The sequence below is a fragment of the Hemicordylus capensis genome, chromosome 4 (genome assembly GCF_027244095.1).
Source record: "Hemicordylus capensis ecotype Gifberg chromosome 4, rHemCap1.1.pri, whole genome shotgun sequence".
NCBI classification, from domain to species: domain Eukaryota; kingdom Metazoa; phylum Chordata; class Lepidosauria; order Squamata; family Cordylidae; genus Hemicordylus; species Hemicordylus capensis.
This window is the reverse complement of record NC_069660.1, coordinates 162,275,988-162,297,330: the sequence shown is the minus strand read 5'-3', so window position 1 is coordinate 162,297,330 and position 21,343 is coordinate 162,275,988. Positions and strand designations below refer to the sequence as shown.

Below are 21,343 nucleotides of genomic sequence, written 5' to 3'. Positions count from 1 at the left end.
TCAGCAACTTCTTTCTCAGGGGTCTGGAGAGGAAGGAGTGAAATCTCAGGGCGAGGGGCTAGAATTGAGGCAACGTTCTGCTTGGCTCTCCTCAGCCAGCCTACCCTGCTGTGTCTATCCGGCTCCAGCCTGGGGCACTGGGCACAACCAAGCTCTAGCCTTCACTGGCCTGGTGTGAGTCAGTGCCCCCAGCAGGCACCATTAGCTCTGCTCCTATCACTACAGGCAATGGAAACCACAGAGGAATTTTGACACTTTACAATTTTATGATGTATTGAATGAATATTTTCATAGACATATTATTTACCAACTAGAAATTATTTACCAATTTTCCATAGACTGATATGAAACATGTTCATCAAAAACAACTTGATTTAAATACAGCTTTTTCTTTTTCTTTTTTGTAATCTGCATATCAATTGTAGGTGATCATTGTATAAATAAAGCCACTCCCCTAGATGGCTTTAAAAATCAAAATATTCATACTGTACTACATTCAGAGATATTCATACTACTACTACTACTACTACTAATAATAATAATAATAATAATAAATTTGATTTCTATACCACCCTTCCAAAAATGGCTCAGGGCGGTTTACACAGAAATAACAAACAATTAAAATGGAACCCTTTCCCCAAAGGGCTCACATTCTAAAAATAAACATAAGATAGACACCAGCAACAGTCACTGGAAGTACTGTGCTGGGCGTGGATAGGGCCAGTTACTCTCTCCCTGTTAAATAAAGCCTTTCAATTTCAATTTGTAGATCTTTGTATTTGGTTATTTTTTCTATTTCTTTTTCTTCTATTCTGCTATCCCCTGGTATTGCTATGTTGATTATTTTAACTTGTTTTTCTTTCTTCTCGACTACAGTTATATCTGGTGTATTGTGTGGCAGATGTTTGTCTGTTTGTAGTCGGAAGTCCCATAATACTTTAATATCTTCATTTTCTACCACTTTCTCAATTTTATGGTCCCACCAATGTTTGGCTACAGGTAGCTTGTATTTTTTGCAGATGTTCCAGTGTATCATCCCTGCAACCTTGTCATGCCTTTGTTTGTAGTCAGTCTGTGCGATCTTTTTACAACAGCTGATGAGGTAGTCCACTGTTTCATCTGCTTCTTTACAAAGGCGGCACTTGCTGTTTGTGGTGGATTTTTCAACTTTTGCTCTTATTACATTTGTTCTTAGTGCCTGTTCTTGTGCAGCCAGTATTAAACCCTCTGTTTCTTTCTTCAAGCAACCATTCTTAAACCATTGCCAGGTCTTGGTGATGTCTGATTTTCCAGTTTCTGCTCAGTCTGCTGTCTAGGTGCTGGGTTCTCAAGATCCCGGCTTCTTAACTGTAAATGCATCTCCTTGTTCGGTTTACCACGCACACTGTACTCCTTCCACATGGGTCACCCAGCCTGCTCTCCCTAACTTCACCCCTTGACTCAAGGCAGGGCAGCCAGCTAGTTACCAAGCCAGCCTCTTTGCATGCTGGTGCAGTGGTGCATGGTCTCCCACTCGCTTGCTGTTCTCTATGACTACCAACATTTTTATACCACTTTTCAATAGAAGGTTTCACAATGGCTTTCAAAGACAAATAAACAATAAGATGATCCCCTGTCCCGAAAGGGCTCACAGTCTAAAAAGAAATGCAAGGTAACACCAATATCAGCCACTAAAGAAATGCTGTGCTGGGGTTGGATTGGGCCAGTTGCTCTCCCTGTGATAAATAGGAGAGATGTGCCATTTTAATAGGTGCTTTTTTACTCAGTTAGAGGAGTAACTGCTAATTGAGTAAAAGTTGGTTAGCTAACTGCTAATTTCTCACTGCCACTATGTGAAGGAAGCAAGCTGCACCTGCTGGGCCCACCTATCTGTGTTCCTGCATCACGTGGCTCTGCAACCTGCCACTGAAGCAGAACCTCCCCACTGGCTTCCCCATTGGATGGAGGGTCAATAGGAAGGGGAAGGAGACAGGAAGAGAAGCTGCTCAGGAGAGCAAAGAATTCTGAGCAAACAAAATGTTCCTGCTGCTCCCTGGAACTTTGGACACCACAACACAAGCCAGAAAGGGTGTTTGGTCCCCCAGATAGTCTCATGTCCTCTATAAAAGCCCCTAGTTGGCAACCCTAGGTTAATGAGACAATGTTTGAGAAGTCAATTGAACCATTCTAACACACTAGATATATAGGTGTGTGCTACATATTACTACTTGTTTTATAGCTGCTTCCCTCATACAAAGAAAACTTAAGTAGATTTAACTACAGGTTTATTCAGCAATAATTCCATTTTCTCCTTCTCCTTTCCATCCTTTTCCTTTCTGACTCCATCCCCGCCTGCCCGCCTACACACACAACTGCAGGATACCCATTGGGACAAACTTCTCAACAACACAACATAAAAGATAACTAGATAGAATGCAATACTATTTGTGCCCAGGAACATGCTAACGGTTTCAAAATAAAGGACATGGATTTATGAAACCTGCTGCAGGTGAGGGTGTACATCTGTTCAAGTGTACTGCAGAAAATGGACTTAATAGTGTGGCTTAAAAGCTTGCATTGCACCCAGAGAGGTCAGACCAACCTGCATGAAGCATCCATTCAACAAAGACATTTTGCCCTTTAAATAAGTTATCTTTGTTTTTTCTTCTTCTGTGCATCAAGAGACCATGCCCAAGAAAGTGGCCATTGTTGGGGCAGGTGTGACTGGACTGACCTCCATTAAATGCTGTTTGGACGAAGGACTGGAGCCTACCTGCTTTGAGAGGAGCAATGACATTGGGGGAGTGTGGCGATACACGGTGAGTTGGGGGTGAGGGGGCATTTCTCAGTAGCCTGTGGATAGTGTAGCTCAACTGTGCCAAGAGGCAACTGCACGTTTGGGACAATGAAATGAGAGTCATCCTTAGGGAAACAAAGTAACTGAACCAAACCAAATTTGCTCTTCTGCAAAGCCTGATGGTATATATACAGCATATATTCTCTGCAAATAGTTTCAGAATGTTCACAAAATGTTTGACAGTTTATTTCAATATTTTTATATTCTTTCTTTTAAAAAACAATATAAAATAAGCAATTCCAATATATACAATCAAAGTAAGAAATATAAACTAAATAAAACATCTAAAATGTACGTATGGATTATATATTAATCTTTCTGCCTTACAGCTTTGGCAATATTTGTGTACATATAACCTGGGGTTACTGCTATTTCAAGCAGAGGCCAATTGCAAAGGCATGGCAGCATCCAAAATGGCCATTGCGCCGAAGTTCGAAGGCCTGAACGGCCAAACAACCGGCCGAACGGGCTGCTGGCAGCAATAAGGGAGGCTGGCCGGAGGGGGGAGGGAACCTCCACGGACCTCCACCACCACCTCAAGGGACTCCCCCGAAGGGAGTAAAGGTTAAAAAAAATTGTAAAACTCACGAAACTCCCCCCCCAAACAGTCAGGGGTGTTCGGTCCGGGGTCGGACCAAATAGGGGGTGGTTTGGTTCGACCCTGGACTGTCCAACCACGACGTCGAACTGGCTCAACGTTGAGCCGGTTTACACATCCCTACCTCCCATGCAGCAAAGCACAGTGGGCTGTGCTGCATGTGGAGATACTGGACACTAACAACCTGACAGATGAGCTGTTGGTGGCCATGGATCACCAGGCAAACCTTCGCCAACGGTTCATGGGGACCAACAATGCTGCAAACATAATGAAGGCAGCTAAAAAGCTTCAGTTTATGTCCCATCTGTTGTGTGCCACACACTCTAAACCTCGTCATATGGCCTTTCTGGGGCTAAGGCCAGGTGAGACATCCCTGCTGAGAAGCACGTCTGCTGCCGCCGTGGCTGCTCTTGTGGAGAGGTGCCACAAGATAGCAGCTTTCTTCCATTGGAGCGAAAAGGGCAGGCATATGCTCAAGGAGAGGCAGCTTGAGCTGGGCCTACCTGAACACCGGATCCCTCAGGATGTTCTAACCCTGTGGAACTCCACCTTTCTCTTGCTCCAGCACCTGCAGGAGCAAGAGCTGGCCATCCACACTCTGGCAAGGAGGTGTGTCTTGGAAGTGTATGCCTTAGCCACTCAGTACTGGGTGCTCATTTCTGAGGTTTTCTCAGCACTCAAGCTGTCCTTTGTTGCCACTAACAGCTTGTGTGCTGAGGCAGCAACGCTGAGCCAGGTTTTGCCCACTGTTCTCCTCCTCCTCAAAAAGATGATGGGTGAGCTCCAGCCCATGCTGACCACTGAGGAAGCAACCGCCTTGGCAAGTCTGCTGAGGACTAGAGTGGTGGATCGGCTCAGGACACCCCTGGGTGCATCAGCAGAGCATGTTTTGTCCTGCCTATGTGACCAAAAGATGAAGGGCAAAGCTGTTATCCTGGAGCAGCTGTCCAGGTAGAGGTTCCTTCTTTTTGAAGAGGTCAGGCAAGCTGAGGAGAGGAGGGTGGGGTGCAACCAGGAGGAGGGTGCTGGAGCACCTACTGTTAGTGCACAGTCCACCCCTAGCAGCAGGATCACCACTGCTTCTTGGTTCAGCAGCGTGGTGTCTCTGGCAAGGCCAAGGGAGCCAGAAGTTCTGCCTAAGTGTTCCACAGAGGGCTTCCTTGTCAGCTTGCCTGGGGTATGGGAGGAACCCACCAAGCCCTGCAGCAGTGCTGAGTGGTGTGTTTTGCAGTTCCTGCAGGAGCCAGTAGCAGTCCAGGAGACAGGGCAGATCTAGTTTCGGGCAACACATTGCCAAGTCTGCCCAGAACTGGTGATGGTTGCTGGATGGTTCCTCTTGTGCCCACCAAGCAGTGTCCAGAGTAAGAGGGTGTTCTCCATGGTCAAGGACATGGTGACATCCCATTGCTCATGCTTTGATGATGACTTGGTGGAGTGGCTGGTCTTCCTGAAGGCTAACCTCCCTCCACTGAGCTATCCATAACTCGCCATGGAGGGTGAGTGACTCGTGCTCACCCCCATCCACTGCAACACCACTGGCAGCTCACCCTACCCTGGCCAACCCTAAACCCAGATGTGTCACAGTCTGCCCGGTAGTGCTGCTGACACACGCAGACACGTACATTGCCACCATGGCTTATGATGCGATGATGGAATGGTGCCCTGACCCATGTGTCAGGATGTCAGCCAGAGCCTATGATCCAAAGGATCCTACGGGAGTTTGGGGGAAAGGCAAAAAAACCCCACACAATTAAATTGCTCACTTGCCCCCAACCTTTGGTGGTAGGTAGCACCCATCATAGCCTACACCCAACCCACTTTGGTGTCCCTAGCAGCCACCCATGGGGAACAATGGAGTGTTTCGAGTTCCCATTGTTCCCTATGGCCAGAACACTCAAAACATTCCAAATTTTTTCTGGAGAAGTTGGGTCTTCTAACAGAAGAAACTCAGAACGTGCCAGCCTTCCGCATTCTGTTCCAAGCTTGGAACAGAACATGGGATCAGTTCTGTGCACACCTCTAATCGGAATCAATGACTTGAAACTTCAAGGAAGCGTAGCTGATTTAGGCTAAATAGTAAGAAGACTTTCCTAACTGCAAAGGCTGTTTGACAGTGAAATAGTCTGCCTTGTGCAGTGGTGTACTCTCCTTCGCTAGAGGTTTTGAAATAAAAGCTGGACAGCCATTTGTTAAGAATACAATAGAAGATTCCTACAGTAAGCAGGGAGTTGGACCTGTAAGGGCCCTTCTTGCCCCATGATTCCATTAACTTTACAAGGCATAGTTAGACTCATACTGGGCTACTATTCACTCCCTTCATTGTCTCCCCTGGGAACTGTACATGCTATAAGGTGGCTAAGGGATATTTATTGAAGTTCTAGATGCCCTAATCAAACTGCAATTCCTTGGATTCCTTGTGGTAAGCCATAACAGTGGTATAAATTTTGTACTGCAGATATGTCTGTAGTTTCCAAACAATGGCATCATTTGCATATAATGTGGAACCATGGGTCCAATGGACCCACGGTTTTGCTCCCCTCCCGCATTCCTGTCCAAATTCAGACATAACAGAGAGCGAGCTCTCTGCAGTCAGTGAGACTGCAGAGAAGAGGGGGAACTGGCTATGTAGGCTTCCTTCTTGACTGAAAGACAGCCTGCACAGCCAATCATGGCCAGAGCTGAGGGAGGAGCTTCCACCCTTTACTCCAGTTGAAGGGGACACAACCTGCAGTTCCACATTCATACATAATGCAGGCTGCATCCAACTTAGGGTTGCGGCGATAAAATCACTATAATCTGAGGGTTTAGATTGGAATAGAAATCTGAAACCTCAGGTTTGTCGCAGCACCAAACCGAATTTGCACACATTTGGATGTAACACTTCGGGAACCTCTGACCCATTCAACTGCAATTCCGCATTACATGTGAATGCAGCCTCTAACAAGTTGACTCAGATGCACTGTCCATTTCAGTGCATCTGAGGTGTGCCACTACACCAGTGGTTTTTATTTAACAAAATATACTATTTGGGGTGTGTGAAGTAAATTAATAAAGCCATCTCTAAAATAAAATAAAAAGTGTCCAAGTTGTTTGTTCTGTTATCTGCATAAAAAGACAAGTGAATAAATAATGAGAAACATCCTTGTGATATTGTGTGGCTAGGAATATGTTGAGGAGGGAAGAGCCAGCCTCTACAAATCATTGGTCAGTAACACCTGCAAGGAGATGTCGGCCTTCTCAGACTTTCCATACCCAGAAGATTTTCCAGTCTTTTTACCTCATGCCAGGCTCCTTGAATATCTGCAGCTGTATACAAAACATTTTGATCTTCGGAAGCACATCCACTTCCAGGTAAACTATGAATGTTTCAAACAGCTGAAACTGCTAAACTGAAAATACACAGGACAAGTATAGTTAACTAACTCCTTGCTTATGGAGGTGGAGCCAAACAAATATAAAGTTTTTGAGTTTCTTACTGTAGTCTGTCAGAGGCACGTAGTTTCTACCTTCTGAGAGTCTAAGGACTGAGGGTCTCATGACCATCGGACTTAAGAAAGTTCAAGGTGAAGGTGGAGCCATTCACATTTCTCACAACTGCAATATTTATACCCATAACTGAATGTGATGGGCCCTTCCACTCTATGGTATACCAGATAGACTGACTGATCTGAGTTTATTGAAAAAATGCCAGAGTATGGAAATGAGCCTAATTTGAAGACTTCTTTTCACTTTCATTTGCATACCCAGAGAAACCTTCCCTCCCCTCCGCCATTTTAATACTGAAAATATATTTATGACCTTTGTAAAGTCAGTTTCCTGTTTCCTGTTGGACATACTTGCAAGTCCACTCCTTGCTGAATTTGTCATTACAATTTATTATTTTCTGGAAATGTTTCAGACTACAGTGATCAGCATAAAGAAGCACCCTGAGTTTTCTGCCACTGGCCAGTGGGATGTTATCACAGAAACCAATGGGAAGCAGAAGTCAGCTGTCTTTGATGCTGTGATGGTTTGCATTGGTTACCTTACTGAGCCTTCATTACCACTCAGCTCTTTCCCTGGTACAGCTGATTTTGACTTTTCTTCTATTCATTGCTTATGAAATATCTTCCAGATGTTTGACAAGAATAACATATGCACAAATGTAAACACATGTTGTTTCCATGTTTGAATTCCTGGCATGCAAGGATGTTTTTGTCTTCCCAAGAGAGGCCTTTTGAAGTGTGGATTGTTTAGAGGCAAAGTTATATATGGGTTTTTCTCAGGACAATTGTTCAAAATTGTTGACGAATTTAGTCTAGTAACACTGAGGGATGTGTCCTGTAATTGTAATCCATAAAAAAGGATTCCTGCACATAGAGAGCTAGTATGTCAAAGAGAAAGCCAGAACCTTTGTCCTGGACATGTTAATATTACTATATGAAAATGTTTGTTTATTGTGGGAAAGTCATTGAATCATGCAGTTTCTCCACTTCAAGTCAGGAACAAGTTACAACATAATTTGGTGGGAATTTAGAGCTGATACAGCTGGGGAAGGGATGTTAAGTGGGGTGGATAGATTTGTGCTTGAGGGTATTTCTCCAGTCTGGTTACATAGGAAGCTTCTTTGTAGGTCAGACCACTGGCCCATCCACACTGTCTACACTGACTGGCAGCAGCTCTCCAGAATTTCAAATGGGTATTTCCCATCCCTACCTGCAGATGTAAGATTGAATATAGAACCTTCTGTAGGGGAAGAATTGTAGTTCAGTTCCCATTAGCAGAGCAGAGCCATTGTGGGGATAATTCCACCAAGCAAGAGGTCTGGAGACAGTTCTTTAAATTTGAAGAACAACAAGGATTTATTTAGAAGTTACAAAGGGATAGAAAAGCTGAGCTTAAGGCTGAATGGGGAGAGAGACTAAAAACAAACAGCCATCTCTGGAGAGACAAAATGGAAACTAACATTGGACAAACAAAAAAGGGAGGAGTCCAGCACTTTTATCCATGACCCTACCCCGCCCCCCGACCAGCGGTCACTTTGAGACATTGCAGCTGAGAGCCGATGCTGCCAGGGTCTTAGCTCTAACACCTTCTTCATGGAAAGCAGATGCTCTTCCACTGAATTATGGCCCTTCTCCAGATACGATGATTCGTTTCTGTCCCCCAGAGGAAACTAAACCCTATAAAACTGCCTTTGGAGCTCCTTACTGCTCGATGATGTGGGAAACATGTAGCAATATTGTCTGGCTTGCATTGCAAGATTGGGGGAAGATCTGGTTCAGCAAAAGGGTTTTGTTTCGTGCTCAGGGTTTGACCAAGCCTGGAAGTCCACCAACCCTTTTCTTTCTACCTGACCCGGCATTATGTCCCAGCTAACTAAGCTGAGATGTCTGGATTGTTTTGCTAACTAGTTTTCTTGTGCCTTGCATTGGTCAGCTCCTGTTCCATACTGTTCCCTCCTTGCATTGTCTTTTTGTTTTCACTTTTTGTTTTTACTTTTTTGTTTTCACTAGAATCCCCGTGGTCTAGGGGCACATTTTAGATTGATAAACCAGGAGTCTATACTCGGGATTTCTGGAAAAACTAAGGCATAACTAACCAGTGTTCTTGAGTGATGCTTGGTATGTAGTCTTGCTTAAGGACACAAGACGTGCCTTGCCAGGTCATAGCAAGATCCACCAGCTTTGCAGGAATCCCAGCAACCAGCAGGCAAGAGGTAGTCTATGAGAAATTGAATCTACCTTCTGCCTATCCCTGATCCATTATAAGCTGCTTTGTGAGCAAAGTTGATTAAGGTGTGGAGTAAATATTTGGGAAGTGTCTAGTGAAGGACAGGATGTTATCAGCAGTTTTGTTCCAACCCTCTAGACTTTATGAATTGTTAAATATGACTCTCAAAACATGGTTGCATGATGAAGAAACATAGCTGTAGTCCTTTGGATTGTTTCTTCCCAGAATGTGCTCTCCTATCATTGTTGCATTATTATGGCATACTGAGAACAGCACCGGCATTTTATGAATAATAATAATGCTCATGATTATGATTATGATGATAATTAATAACTTTTGCAAGAGGCAAAAATCATTAGGAATATTCAAATACAAACTGATAGGCATTTAGCACAAAACATGCCTGATCTGACAGTCATAGAGAAGAATCAGGTTCTGATAACTGATATTGCAATCCCAGGGGATAGACGAGTCGACGAAAAACAACTGGAGAAAATAACTAAATACAAGGACCTTCAGATTGAAATTAAGCGGCTCTGGAAAAAGATAATAGTGGTGCCAATAGTTGTTGGTGCCCTTGGTGCAGTACCAAAAGAACTTGAACACCATCTTTGGGCATCAATAAAATTACAACATATGAGCTACAGAAGGCCACACTACTCAGGACAGCACAAATACTACGACAATATCTTTAATTCTTCTTTAGATATCCTAGACCCTTGGAAAGGGCTCGATAATTAAAGTACCAAATCCAGTCAATAACATCTGGTAGACAATGTGTAAATAGCATAATAATTAATAATAATAAACAACTTTATTTGTTAACCGTCCCATAATAAATTGTTCTCTGGGCGGCTCACAACACAGGATTAAAACATACAATAAAAACACATAACACATTAAATCATTAGCTGGAATAAACTCACTAGCTGGCCTTAGGGAAACCACTCTTCTCTTATCCTCAGGCTCCCTTTTGCAATATGGGGATGCTGATCATAGTAGCTTTCATCACAGGACTGTTTGAACATGTATATGTTTGAACATCACAGATAACTTTGAACATGTATATGAAGCACTGTGGACACTAGAATGCACAGTATTCAAAAGGCTAATATGGCCATGCTAGGCACACTTCTTTGGGAGTAAACTCCACTGAATTTGGTGGGATTCACATCTGAACAAATAAGATCAAGCTACATCGATCATTTCAAGTTACGCTGGTCACTCATTGGGACGCATCCCTGTTTCCACACAGGTATAAAAAAGTTTAAAGGCCAGTACTTCCACAGTCGGGACTACAAAAGCCCAGAGGTATTCAGGGATAAAAGAGTTCTTGTGATCGGCATGGGGAATTCTGGATCCGATATTGCAGTGGAAGCCACTCAGACGGCAAAAAAGGTGTGTGTGTATTCTGGAATTGGGCTGCGCAACGCTTCCCCCTATTCTGTGGGTGGGTAGGGAGGAGCAGAGCACTTGTTACGGTGCAGTATGGCAGGAGCCTTAAGGGAGCTGAGGGTTCACTTAGGAAGATATTATTTAAGGAAAGTGATACTTATAAATAGGGTAAACATTCTGAATGTAAATAAATGTTCTTATTCAATTTATACACTTCTGCTGCTAACAATTTATAGGTGCTAAAACACCTGTAGACCACTTAGGCTGGCCAGCAAAGTTAGAGAAGCTTTGATTGATTTTAATCATTGACAGAGGCGCTCTAACCCCCAGACCTTGGGGCCTTGGTCTGTGGCCTCCAAGGTCCAGAGGGCCTCTAAATGGTAGTGGGGGGGGTCCTCCAGCAGCCACCCTGACATGGCCACGCTGAACCTCCATTTTGTTTTGTTTTTAATTTCATCTGCCGCGTGGCCAAGGGATGGCTGCTGAGGAGTGGCTGCCGCGGGGTGAGCCCAGGAGTCCTTCTCCCCCCCCAGTGCCAGTGGCCAGAGCAACGCTGAGCCTCTCCGTTCAGCCCAGCATCTCTTTCTAATTGTGAGGTGCACCTGTGCAGTTGAGAGAAATCGTTGCCATCCCGTGATGTCACGGGCTTAGGACGATCTCTCTCCACTGCATGGGCATGTCTTGCAGTTAGAAAGATACACTGGGCCGAACTGAGAGGCCCAGAGTTGCTCCAGCCGCTGCTGAGGGGTGAGGGGGGACTGCTGGGCTCTCTCTCTCTCTCTCTCTCTCTCACACACACACTCACACACACACACACACACACACACACCGGCAGCCACCCCTCGGCTGTGCAGTGAATGAAATAAAACACATGGAGTTTGATGCAGCAGGAGGCCCCCCCCAAGTAGATTTCGGGGGGCCTTGCACCGGGGGGTGGTCTGGGCACCAAAATTGCCTAGGTGTGCTCTTGATTATTGATTTTCTATCCTTTTATTCAGGGGTTCCCAACAGGGTATGAACTCTGGGCTCGTTCCAAGTACCCGATTTTTAAAATAGGAAAAATACAAGCACCTTTCAAACAACTAAATTTCCCAGGGTTCCCTGGGTAAGAGGATGACTTTTAAATCAGTTTGAGTCTATGGAGTGGATATGATTTCAGACTACTGATGGCCAGTGGAATGCTGTTGAGTTGGGATGCTGTTGAGTTTTGATGATTTTCTCTTTTTTCTAGGTGATTCTCAGCACAAATAGAGGCAGTTGGGTGATAAGCCGTGTTTTCGACAATGGCTATCCATGGGACATGGTGTTCCTAACTCGTTTGTTCAACCTGATTCGAAATTTGCTCCCTACACGCATAACAGGATGGCTGATTGAAAGCCGAGCAAGTCAGTGGTTTAACCACAGAAACTATGGGCTGTTTCCAAAGGACAGGTGCTTGAAGTAACCTGGGTGTTGAAAGGGGGAAAGAAAACATGAAAGAAACAAACAGAAATACTGTGTTGCTTTTATGCTGCCTGTGTGAAAGCATCTAAAGTGGGTTCCTAAAAAGGGGAATCAAAGCATTCACTGGGGGGCCTAGATGGAGGAAAGCAGGAAGAAAGGCGTTCCCAACTTCCATGATGTAGAGGCAAGAGCAGGCTCAAGTCATTTTCATGTCTCAGGCCAAAAATCCAGATCTCCATCTCCTTTTCAGTCTTTCCTTTGGGGCAGCTCCATTTCATTTCAGTGAACTTGCAACAGGAGGATCTGGTGGATTGTGTATCAGGGATGAGATTCTCCTGCCTTCCTATCTGCCACCTTTTAAAGGTACCCAGAATTCACCATCTGAAGTTGCTGTCTCATGGAAGACTGACTTCTGCCCCTGTGTATTAGGAAGACCCTTTTATAGGGCAAAGTTGCAAGCTGTCATCTTGGCAATATTATCTGTACAGTTAACAAGACAGCAGAAAATTCCAAATTCCAAATGCGGGAAAGAGTTTTCTCCACACCATACTTCTCCCTCAACCCTTCAGGATAGTCTCCTGTGCTTTGATAGACAACATTAGAGGTTTGAAAATGTGGGTCTGCTTCTTGCATTTCTTTTAAGAGGTGAAAGTGAACTCTCTATGGTCACTTAACATGTATAGAAGTATAAAATTATGCATGGTGTGGATAGAGGGGGAAAATCCACTCTCCCATAATTCTAGAATTTGAGATCACCCAGGGAATTAGCGGTCAATTCAAAACAAACAAAAGAAAGTACTTTTTCACAGAACATATAATTCATTTGTGGAATTTGCTGCTACAAGAGGTGATGGTGGTCACTAGCTTAGATGGCTCTTAAAAACATTCAGGCAGTGCATGGAGCAATGGGTCTATCAGAAACACTTAGCTAAATGAAACCTCCAGGCTTAGAGGCAGAATATGTCCAATTATCAGATGCTGGAAGAAACATGGAAGGGATGTTGCCTTCATGCTCTGCTTTGGGGCTCCATAGAAGCATCTTGCTAACCACAGTTGGAAACAGGATACTGGAGTAGATGAACCATTGGCCTAATCCAGCAGGGTTTTTTCTAATGTTCTTCTAATACCAAAATGGCTAATAATACAGTTTTGAAAAGCAAAGGAGGAAATAGAGCCAGTAGGGCTGGCCTTTCTATGAGGCCTGGTGAGGCAGTTGTCTCAGGTGGCAGGCATGGAGAGGCAGCAAACTCTACTCTGGCCCAGGGCACCACCCCATGGGCCTGCCTGGCCACGCACTGCCGTCACTCCTTGCCCTGCCTCCTTGCTTCTTTTCTCTCTCCTGGTAGATGTGTTCACCACTGCAGCAGCCAGCTTCCCTCATCATCTGCCCTCTTCCTCCTCTTCCTCCGGGAAGAGGAAGTGCGGGAGAGGTGAGGGCTGAACAGACATTCAAGCTACAGCACTTGCCTCTCCACCACTGCCTCTTCTAGGAGGAGGAGAAAAGGGCAGATGATGGGTAGGAATGTGCAAACCAGCTCGCCCTTGAGCTGCTTCACCATCGAGTCATCTTGGCTTGAAGGCTCACTCTCAAGCAGGACTGGGCCCGGTTTGGCTCAAGGTCAAGCCGCACCCTCCTCCTGGACCAGCTCAGGGCCAGTTTGGGGGTTCTATGTGTGGGGGATTCTTTTTAAAACTTACTACCTCTTGCAGCCTCAGGGGGTGCTGTCACGGCCATGGGGGGGGGTCTCCAGTGGTTCCCCTCCTCCAGCCGGCTTCCCCCAGTCTTAAAAGTATAGAAAAGTGGCATTTGGGGGCTTTTTCAGCCCTTTCTGTGCTGTTGATGGCCATTTTGAAGGCTGCTGTGCATGCACACTGGCTATTTGCATGGCTGGATCACCGCCATGGCCAGTGTGCATGTGCAGTGGCCTCCAAAATGGCCACCAACAGCACAGAAAGGGCTGAAAAAGCTCCCAAATGCCACTTTTCTATACTTTTAAGACTGGAGGGAGGCCAGCAGGGGGAGGGTGAACTGCTGGAGTCCATCCCCCCATGGCCACAGCAGCACCCCCAAGGCCACGAGGGATGGTAAGTTCTTTCCTGGAAAAAAATTCACACACCCCTCCCGCAAGCCGGGCCCAAACTGGTTCGGATTCCAGCCCAATAGGGACCCAGATCAACATGCACAAAACTGGGCCAGGTTCGGTTTGAGTCCAGTTTGACGCGAACCGAACTGGGTTTTCCCGTTTGCGCAAACCCCTAATGATGGGTGAAGTCAAGTGCTGCCATCGCAAAGATTGTGTCCATGAGGGGAGGAAGAGACGCACCTCAGTAGCTGAGACAAGGAGGGAGGAAGAATGAAGAGTGGTGATAACTGCTGCTTCCAGATAAAGGAACTTCGGGGTAGGTGGTGGGGAAAACATATGAGGAGGCTAGAGAGGGAAGGGAAATCAGCTCAGGGGCTGAAGAGAAAGAAATTATTTGCAACATGCTGTGCATGCCACAGAAGGATCACTCCAAGTTGATGGGGTAGCTCTATATGCAGCTTCAGGTGCTGGTAGGGGAGGGGCCTTGGGCCAAGCTTGAAAACCTGGGAGCCTACTTCTTTGGGACCACATTTTGTAAAAATTACATCCCCTTTGCATCCAATGTACTAATCTGAGTATTTCCCCCACTCTAATTCTCAGGTCTGTGCTGAGAGAGATAGTGATAAATGATATACTCCCTTCATGCATCATCAGCGGACAGGTCTCTGTCAGGCCCACTGTGAAGGAATTCAAGGAGAACACTGTTCAGTTCACTAACACTCCTAATGCAGAGGAAGTGGATGTTGTTGTCTTTGCCACCGGATACAAAGCTTCTTTTCCTTTCATTGATGAGTCAATTGTCAAGGTTGAAAATAAGCAAGCTTCCTTGTACAAATATATCTTCCCCCCTAAGCTGGAGAAGCCAACACTTGCCATCATGGGCTTCATCAGGGCCCAAGGGCCTATCATGCCAACGTCTGAAATCCAAGCGCGCTGGGTCACACGTATCTTTAAAGGTAGGGGGGATGAGTAACAAGGCCTCCCCCCAAATCAGGAGCATGTACATAGTGTGTGTAAAATGTTGGGAGTCTGGCAGCTAGACAGATGAGCCTTCCTCTCTGTGCCATCATCAGCCAGTAGAGGGAGCTACTGGGCTGCTCATGGTTGCACTTCAGTGCCACCATTGCAGATGGCTAGAGGGCAATATTGCAATATATAGCTCAGCAAGGGTCGGGTGGCACTAGGTGGAAATATTAATAACAACAACAACAATTTCATTTATATTCCATTTCTTCCATGATTGGACTCAAAGCAGTGCACATGGGGTTCCCCTGCAGTTTGCCCATTCACATTGACCAGATCTAGAACAGCATAGCTTCAGCCAGATTTCTGTATCATTTGCCTTCTGCTCATGCCCTGTCACCAAACCTATTCAGGGATTATTAAAACAAGAGCCACTGTACTGAGGTACAGCACCCACATAAGTGTGCTGGCAAGCTGTGTCTCATTCATTAACATGCCTTCAAACCATGCCACTTCTGTTGGGCATGGGTACCAAGCATTCTGAATCACTTGTTTCATCACAGGAAGAATCTTTCCCCAAGTACAGTATTTGTCACAGCAGATAAATGCTGTACGCATGGAGAATGGAGGTTGTGGCTGTAAAGCACATTAGTGTAAGGGATGGGGCTTGGTGGCTGAGGGGGCACTGCACCTCAGTATAGCACCCACAGTTTTAGTCACACCCAAACAGGGCTACACTCCTGATCATCAAGAGTGCAGCGGGGGGCAGGGTGTCTGATTGGGCTTGGAATTAACCAAGCTGTTTCCAGCTGTTCTATGTAACCAAGGAACATAGTTGGGTTTTCTGAGCCTGACTGGGGGTGTCGGGAGTCCCTACCCTCCCCCGAGAGACAGGGTTGTGTACCCAGCCAAATGGCAGGGTGCCAAAGGAAGCCGGGGGCTCCAAACGCCAAGGTAACCCCAGGAATTGCCTCCCAGGAGTCAGGGAGGGCTCAGAGAGAAGTGCAACAGCTGCTGGGGGATGGGCGGGGACAGCCCAGGAGACGGCAGCTTGGTGGAGAGGGAATAGCCACAATATTAGCTCCACAGCTGCAAATGGGTGCAGGGATATTAAGGAAGAGGGTGGAATTAGAGAACAAGTCCCTTTGGGGAGCCAGGGGTTGGCTGGCCACTACACCGGCCCAGCCAGGGAAGGCGGAGCAGGTTGGAAGCGAGGAGGAGTGTCTGAAATGAAGAGCTCTATTTAAGCCAGGGGCTGCTGAGTATGAAAAGATCAGCTGGGACGGGCTTGGTGGGCTGTCTCTCGGAGAGGAGCTCAGGCCTTTGTGCCGCCGCTGATAGGAGAAGAAGGGAGTGAATGAATTTCCCACCTTCCCCAGCTCTGAGGCCGTGCCCACGCCTAGAATTTAGTGCTGGAGGGCGGAAGGTTTGCCTTGGAGAATTCCTCGCCCCAGGAACACTGACAAGGGACATTTACCCCATTGCTACCAAGGGCCGTGTGCCCCATTTTAAAGTAAACTTTGGCGAACACTGATTGTGCCTTGAACGACTTTTCCCTGCTTGCAAAGGCAGGGAGAGGCATTCCCAGTCAGGCTCAGAGCTCAGCGCTGGCTGAAACCTCTCAAAAACGAAGCTGCACAGTTAAAGCCAGTGCTGAGCTCCCTGCCTGGCTGAGAACGCCTCACCCTGCCTTTGCAAGCAGGGAGAAGCCAACCCAGCCACAGTCGGAGCCCAGCACCTGTCAAATTTCACTTCAAAATGGGGTGCATGGCCCCATTTGCTATCATTGCCATGCCCTCTGCATCTGTCGTCAGATGCAGGAGCGTCTGATATCAGATGCAAGGGGCATGGCTGGGGTGGCAGGGACCACTGGCGGGCAGCTTGGACAAGAGCCGCTAGCATCCTCATTACACCACTGGTCCACTGCTATTTGAATGGACATCTCACGTGTAATTAGCAGTTACCTCTGCTAACTAAGCAAAGAGACACCTTTTAAAGTGGTGCTTATCTCACATTTAGCAGGGGGAGAGCAACTGGCCCTATCCAACCTCAGCACAGCATCCCTCCAGTGACTGTTGCTGGTATCTGCCTTATGTGTTTATTTTTCTATGCAAACTGCTTTGAGAACTTTGGTTGAAGAGTGGTATATAAATATCAGTAGTAGTAGTAGTAGTAGTAGTATATTCGAAACACTGCTTTGTCCCACATCAGAAAACCAAGGGGAAAAATGGGGTCCACGGAATGGAAGAGGGAAGAAAATGCAAGACCCGTGAACAAAAAAACAAAAATGTAAAAAATGAATAATTAATGAATGAACAATGAATAAATAAATGACCAGCTCTCAACATACGTGAAAATAATCAAACACATCATGGGCGTATCTAGGGTAGGGCAGGCAGGGCACGTGCCCTGGGCACCACTTGAAGGGGGGCGCAAATTCCTAAAATTAATTTTTTTAAAAAAAAATGGCCACCAAAAACAAAATGGCTACTGCACATGCTCAAATGGCCTCTGTGAGGCCCTAGGCCAGGCCAGGCCTCACAGAGGCCATCTGAGCATGCACGGTGGCCATTTTGTTTTCAGAGGCCATTTAAAAAATTCTTTTAAAAAGTGGCCACTGCACATGCTCAAATGGTCTCTGTGAGGCCCTAGAGGCCAGCAGTAGGTGGGGTAACCTTTGCAGACTCCCCCCTCCCACGGCCTATAGGAAGTGCCCCGAAGGGGCTACAGGTAAAAAAAAAATTAATATAATATAATATAAGTCACTGTACACATATTCAGTTTAGCACTATGTACAGAGAATCAGGGCTTGTGAATACTGAGCTGAAGCTTATGAACTAAGATTGTATTCATTTTCTCTTACTTTGCTTCTTGTGATAAGTGAGTTAAATGTGATGTCTTAATAATATGGCTATTAATGGTGAGTTTGTCTTTGAATCAGTGTGAAATCCTTAGTATTAAGGCCCACTGGGAGTTTCTTGCTCTCTTTCTCTCATTTTAACTGTCTTTCTGAAATACTAGAATATATTCCAAGCAGTGACACAGTTTACTCTGCATATCCTTTAATTATTTTTGGAGTATCTGGGAAAAGCCAAATTCTCCATTTATTTTTAAAACTTATGTAATAGTGAGGCTACAATGCATAGTAAAGAATTAGATAGGCACTTCTGTTTAGTTTTCCAAGTACACCTCCACATAGTATTTGGGTATTTCATGAGCCCCAGCATACTGATATTTGTAGTTTTCCAGCATTTTTTGGTCTGGCTACATCCACTGCTAAATAGTTTTTGAAATTTTAAAAGATTAACGAGCTTGACTTATATTTTTCAGCAGATATTATAGTACAGTTATCTGGAAGATGGGTGTCAGATGTTTGGACAGGGGGCGCAATTTCATTGCTTGCCCTAGGCACTATTTTCCCTAGATACGCCTCTGAAACACATCTATATAACACATATAAAAATACAATAAGATACCAAGTAGAATTACAAAATACAATGAGAGAATGAGAAACCAGTATATACTGGTGTACAAACAAAGTCCGAGATGTCTTCAAAATGAGAAATTGAAGAGTGCATACAGTACAGGTAATAAGTCCTCAAATGCAAAGGGAGGAGACAATGTACTCAATAAGATGTAGTAAATGCATGTAGTTCAAATCATGAAGCCTTCATTCGACGAAAACAAGCAACCTGCTCTGTAATGACTGATAATAATAGATGATGGAAGACAAGGCACACCAGGGAAAAACCACGACAGCCACCTAAAGAGCTATTTCTCCACAAGCTTCATCAGGGGCTGGTTCCCATTAGTACAGGACAAAAGTAGAGAAGCATTTCTTATACAATCAGATTTCTACAAGCATGTTAAAGCCTCAGGGTTCACCTCAGGCGAAAGCTGAGCTGGTCATTTATTTATTCATTATTCATTCATTAATTATTCATTTTTTACATTTTTGGTTTTTTGTTCACGGGTCTTGCATTTTCTTCCCTCGTCCCACATCAAGCAGAAGATGATGCTCACTAATAGCTGGGCAGCTAACTCTTCTGCTTGGAGCCATCCTCTCAGTTCTCGCCCTCTGCAAAAATAAGCTTTTCTAGTATTTTTGTTAATGTAATTAAAAACATGAGTTGCTGAAAAGCTCCTCCTTGTCTTCTAGACTTGTGTAAGTTGCCTCCAGTGAACACAATGATGACGGAAATTGATGAAATCAAGAAAAACAAGCCCAAACGGTAAGCCCCTTTCTGTAAGCAAGAGACATTGTTATGTCATAGCCTCATTGGTTAGAAGGAGCTTTGTTAGGGTTACCAGTTGACCACAAAGAAACCCAGCCTGGCTTGCTCTTGTGCTTCTTAACCAGTCAGCATAGGCAAGTATTATTGCCTGGAAGTTTTCCACACCCGGCTTTTAGTTCGCATCTCCTCCAGCATGGAGTTGTGCGTTCACATATCAGCCAAATTTACTACCAAGTCCCTGCAAACTATTGCAGAGCACATCACACACAATTTGGGTTTTTGATCACGTGTTAGAGTGTAGCCCGATTTATATCCAGGGTAAGGAAAAAAATAAAATAAAATTGTGTCAGTTTTTTGGGGTAACTTCAGACTTGCAGAAGACTTGCTCTTGTAAAGCCTTGCAGAAAACCCTCAGTAAAGCCTGCTATCTGGGAAAGCTCCTGCTAATGTCTGCATATCAAGCCACTGTTAAAGGCCAATGTCAGATCCAACTCCTGTGCAGTTGAGGGGAGATGAAGGCAGGCAAAGTCGGCAACTGTTCAGCAAGAGCAAGTCTTTTTTGATATGCCTTCTATTTCATTTATTAAGTGGAGACATTTCTTTCTCCCCCCACTCACTTTTTGTTATTTTGATTAAGGTTTGGTTTGACCTATGATGAGGCTCTAAAAACAGACTGGCTTCTATACAATGATCAACTTGCTTCTGCTATTGGCATAAAGCCCAGCGTGTCAGCTTTGCTTCTCAAAGATCCAGAACTGGCCACAAAGATTTTCTTTGGGCCCTCCACGGCATACCAGTACCGTCTGACAGGACCAGGGAAGTGGGATGGAGCCAGAAGTGCCATCATGAACCAGTGGGAGCGGACCTTGAAGGCTACAAGGACCCGTGATGCAGAAGACGCTTCAAATTTCCTCATGGTATTACTGAAAGTGCTGACCCTATTTGCTCTCTTTGTTGGAATTTACTTTGGTTTCAATTAGTTCTGAAAGATGCCCAGCATTATTATCTATATCTTTCAAGATACATATTTTTTTGTCTATGTTTCACTGCCTTTCAGAGGATGAGGAGGAGAAAGCAAGAGCCTAGGTGAGCACACAAATTGACATGCACAACTAGAATATTGGACACATCTAAATTCACTCCATTTGAAATTTGTATATCTGAGTCTCAAATGATTTTTTTTTAAGATGGAAGAACAACCTCCCATACCTGTTGGAGATGGGCTTCTACTTCTAGTACATCGACATTTTGCACCAAATATCCTAATGACCACTAGGGGCATTGGGAGTAAACATAGTGAGTAAGGGTCTCCCTGACTGTTCTACCTGTCTGTACTCTATGACCCCTGATCTGACACTTCTGTACTTTCTCTGCTGAGTCACAATTCTTCCTTTCCTCCTAGAGAGAAGATGGAAACATCTCTCTCCCTCCTTACCTATTCATTATGTAGTCCTTTAGATTAGGTTTAGGTCTTTCGTTTCCAAGTGTATTTAACCAATAAATATTTAGTATTTAGTTCTACAAGGACCTCCATGTGTTTTCTCTAAATAGCTGCAACAACTAAGCCATCCTCTTCTACCTACTCTGTAACTGGAGTGTGCTCATTCCTTAGTGCTCTGCTGTTTTATCTATTGAGGGTAAACATTAACAAATTGACATGCACAACTAGAATGTTGGACACATCTAAATTCACACCATTTGAAATTTGTATATCTGGGTTTCAAATGATTTTTTTTTTAAGATGGAAGAACAAACCTCCAATACCAACGCATAAAACCCAAAATAAACTGAAACCCTTTCCTAAACTTGACAATTTACTATGAATGCGAAAGTCAGCTACTACATTCCTGAAATTAAAATGGCAAGATTTGAAAAATGATTTTTAGAATTCAAAATTTTGCCTGCGGATCCAAAATGTGAATTTTAAGCTATTTATTTCTCCTTGAGTATTGTTCAGATCTAAGAATACCCCCTGCCCAAACACACAGGGAGGGAGTGTGCACCCTTGACCACCATGATCAATATAAAGTTAGTTGGTATGAATTCAAATTGAAAGCAATGGACTAGAGTTAGGCCA

General features: G+C 44.8%; 1 protein-coding gene across 2 annotated transcripts in view; it reads left to right on the top strand.

Moving 5' to 3' along the window:
• The window catches only part of FMO1 (flavin containing dimethylaniline monoxygenase 1), a 36,272-nt gene extending 15,759 nt beyond the window's left edge, over positions 1-20,513 (top strand). For both annotated transcript variants that reach the window (XM_053313523.1, XM_053313524.1), the window contains exons 2-9: positions 2,662-2,798; positions 6,597-6,785; positions 7,333-7,495; positions 10,402-10,544; positions 11,773-11,972; positions 14,669-15,024; positions 19,191-19,263; positions 19,904-20,513. In XM_053313523.1, coding sequence (XP_053169498.1) covers positions 2,667-2,798; positions 6,597-6,785; positions 7,333-7,495; positions 10,402-10,544; positions 11,773-11,972; positions 14,669-15,024; positions 19,191-19,263; positions 19,904-20,246 — 1,599 coding nt within the window. In that variant the 5' untranslated portion in view covers positions 2,662-2,666 and the 3' untranslated portion in view covers positions 20,247-20,513. The remainder of the gene's footprint in view (positions 1-2,661; positions 2,799-6,596; positions 6,786-7,332; positions 7,496-10,401; positions 10,545-11,772; positions 11,973-14,668; positions 15,025-19,190; positions 19,264-19,903) is intronic.
• Positions 20,514-21,343: the final 830 nt, after the last annotated feature.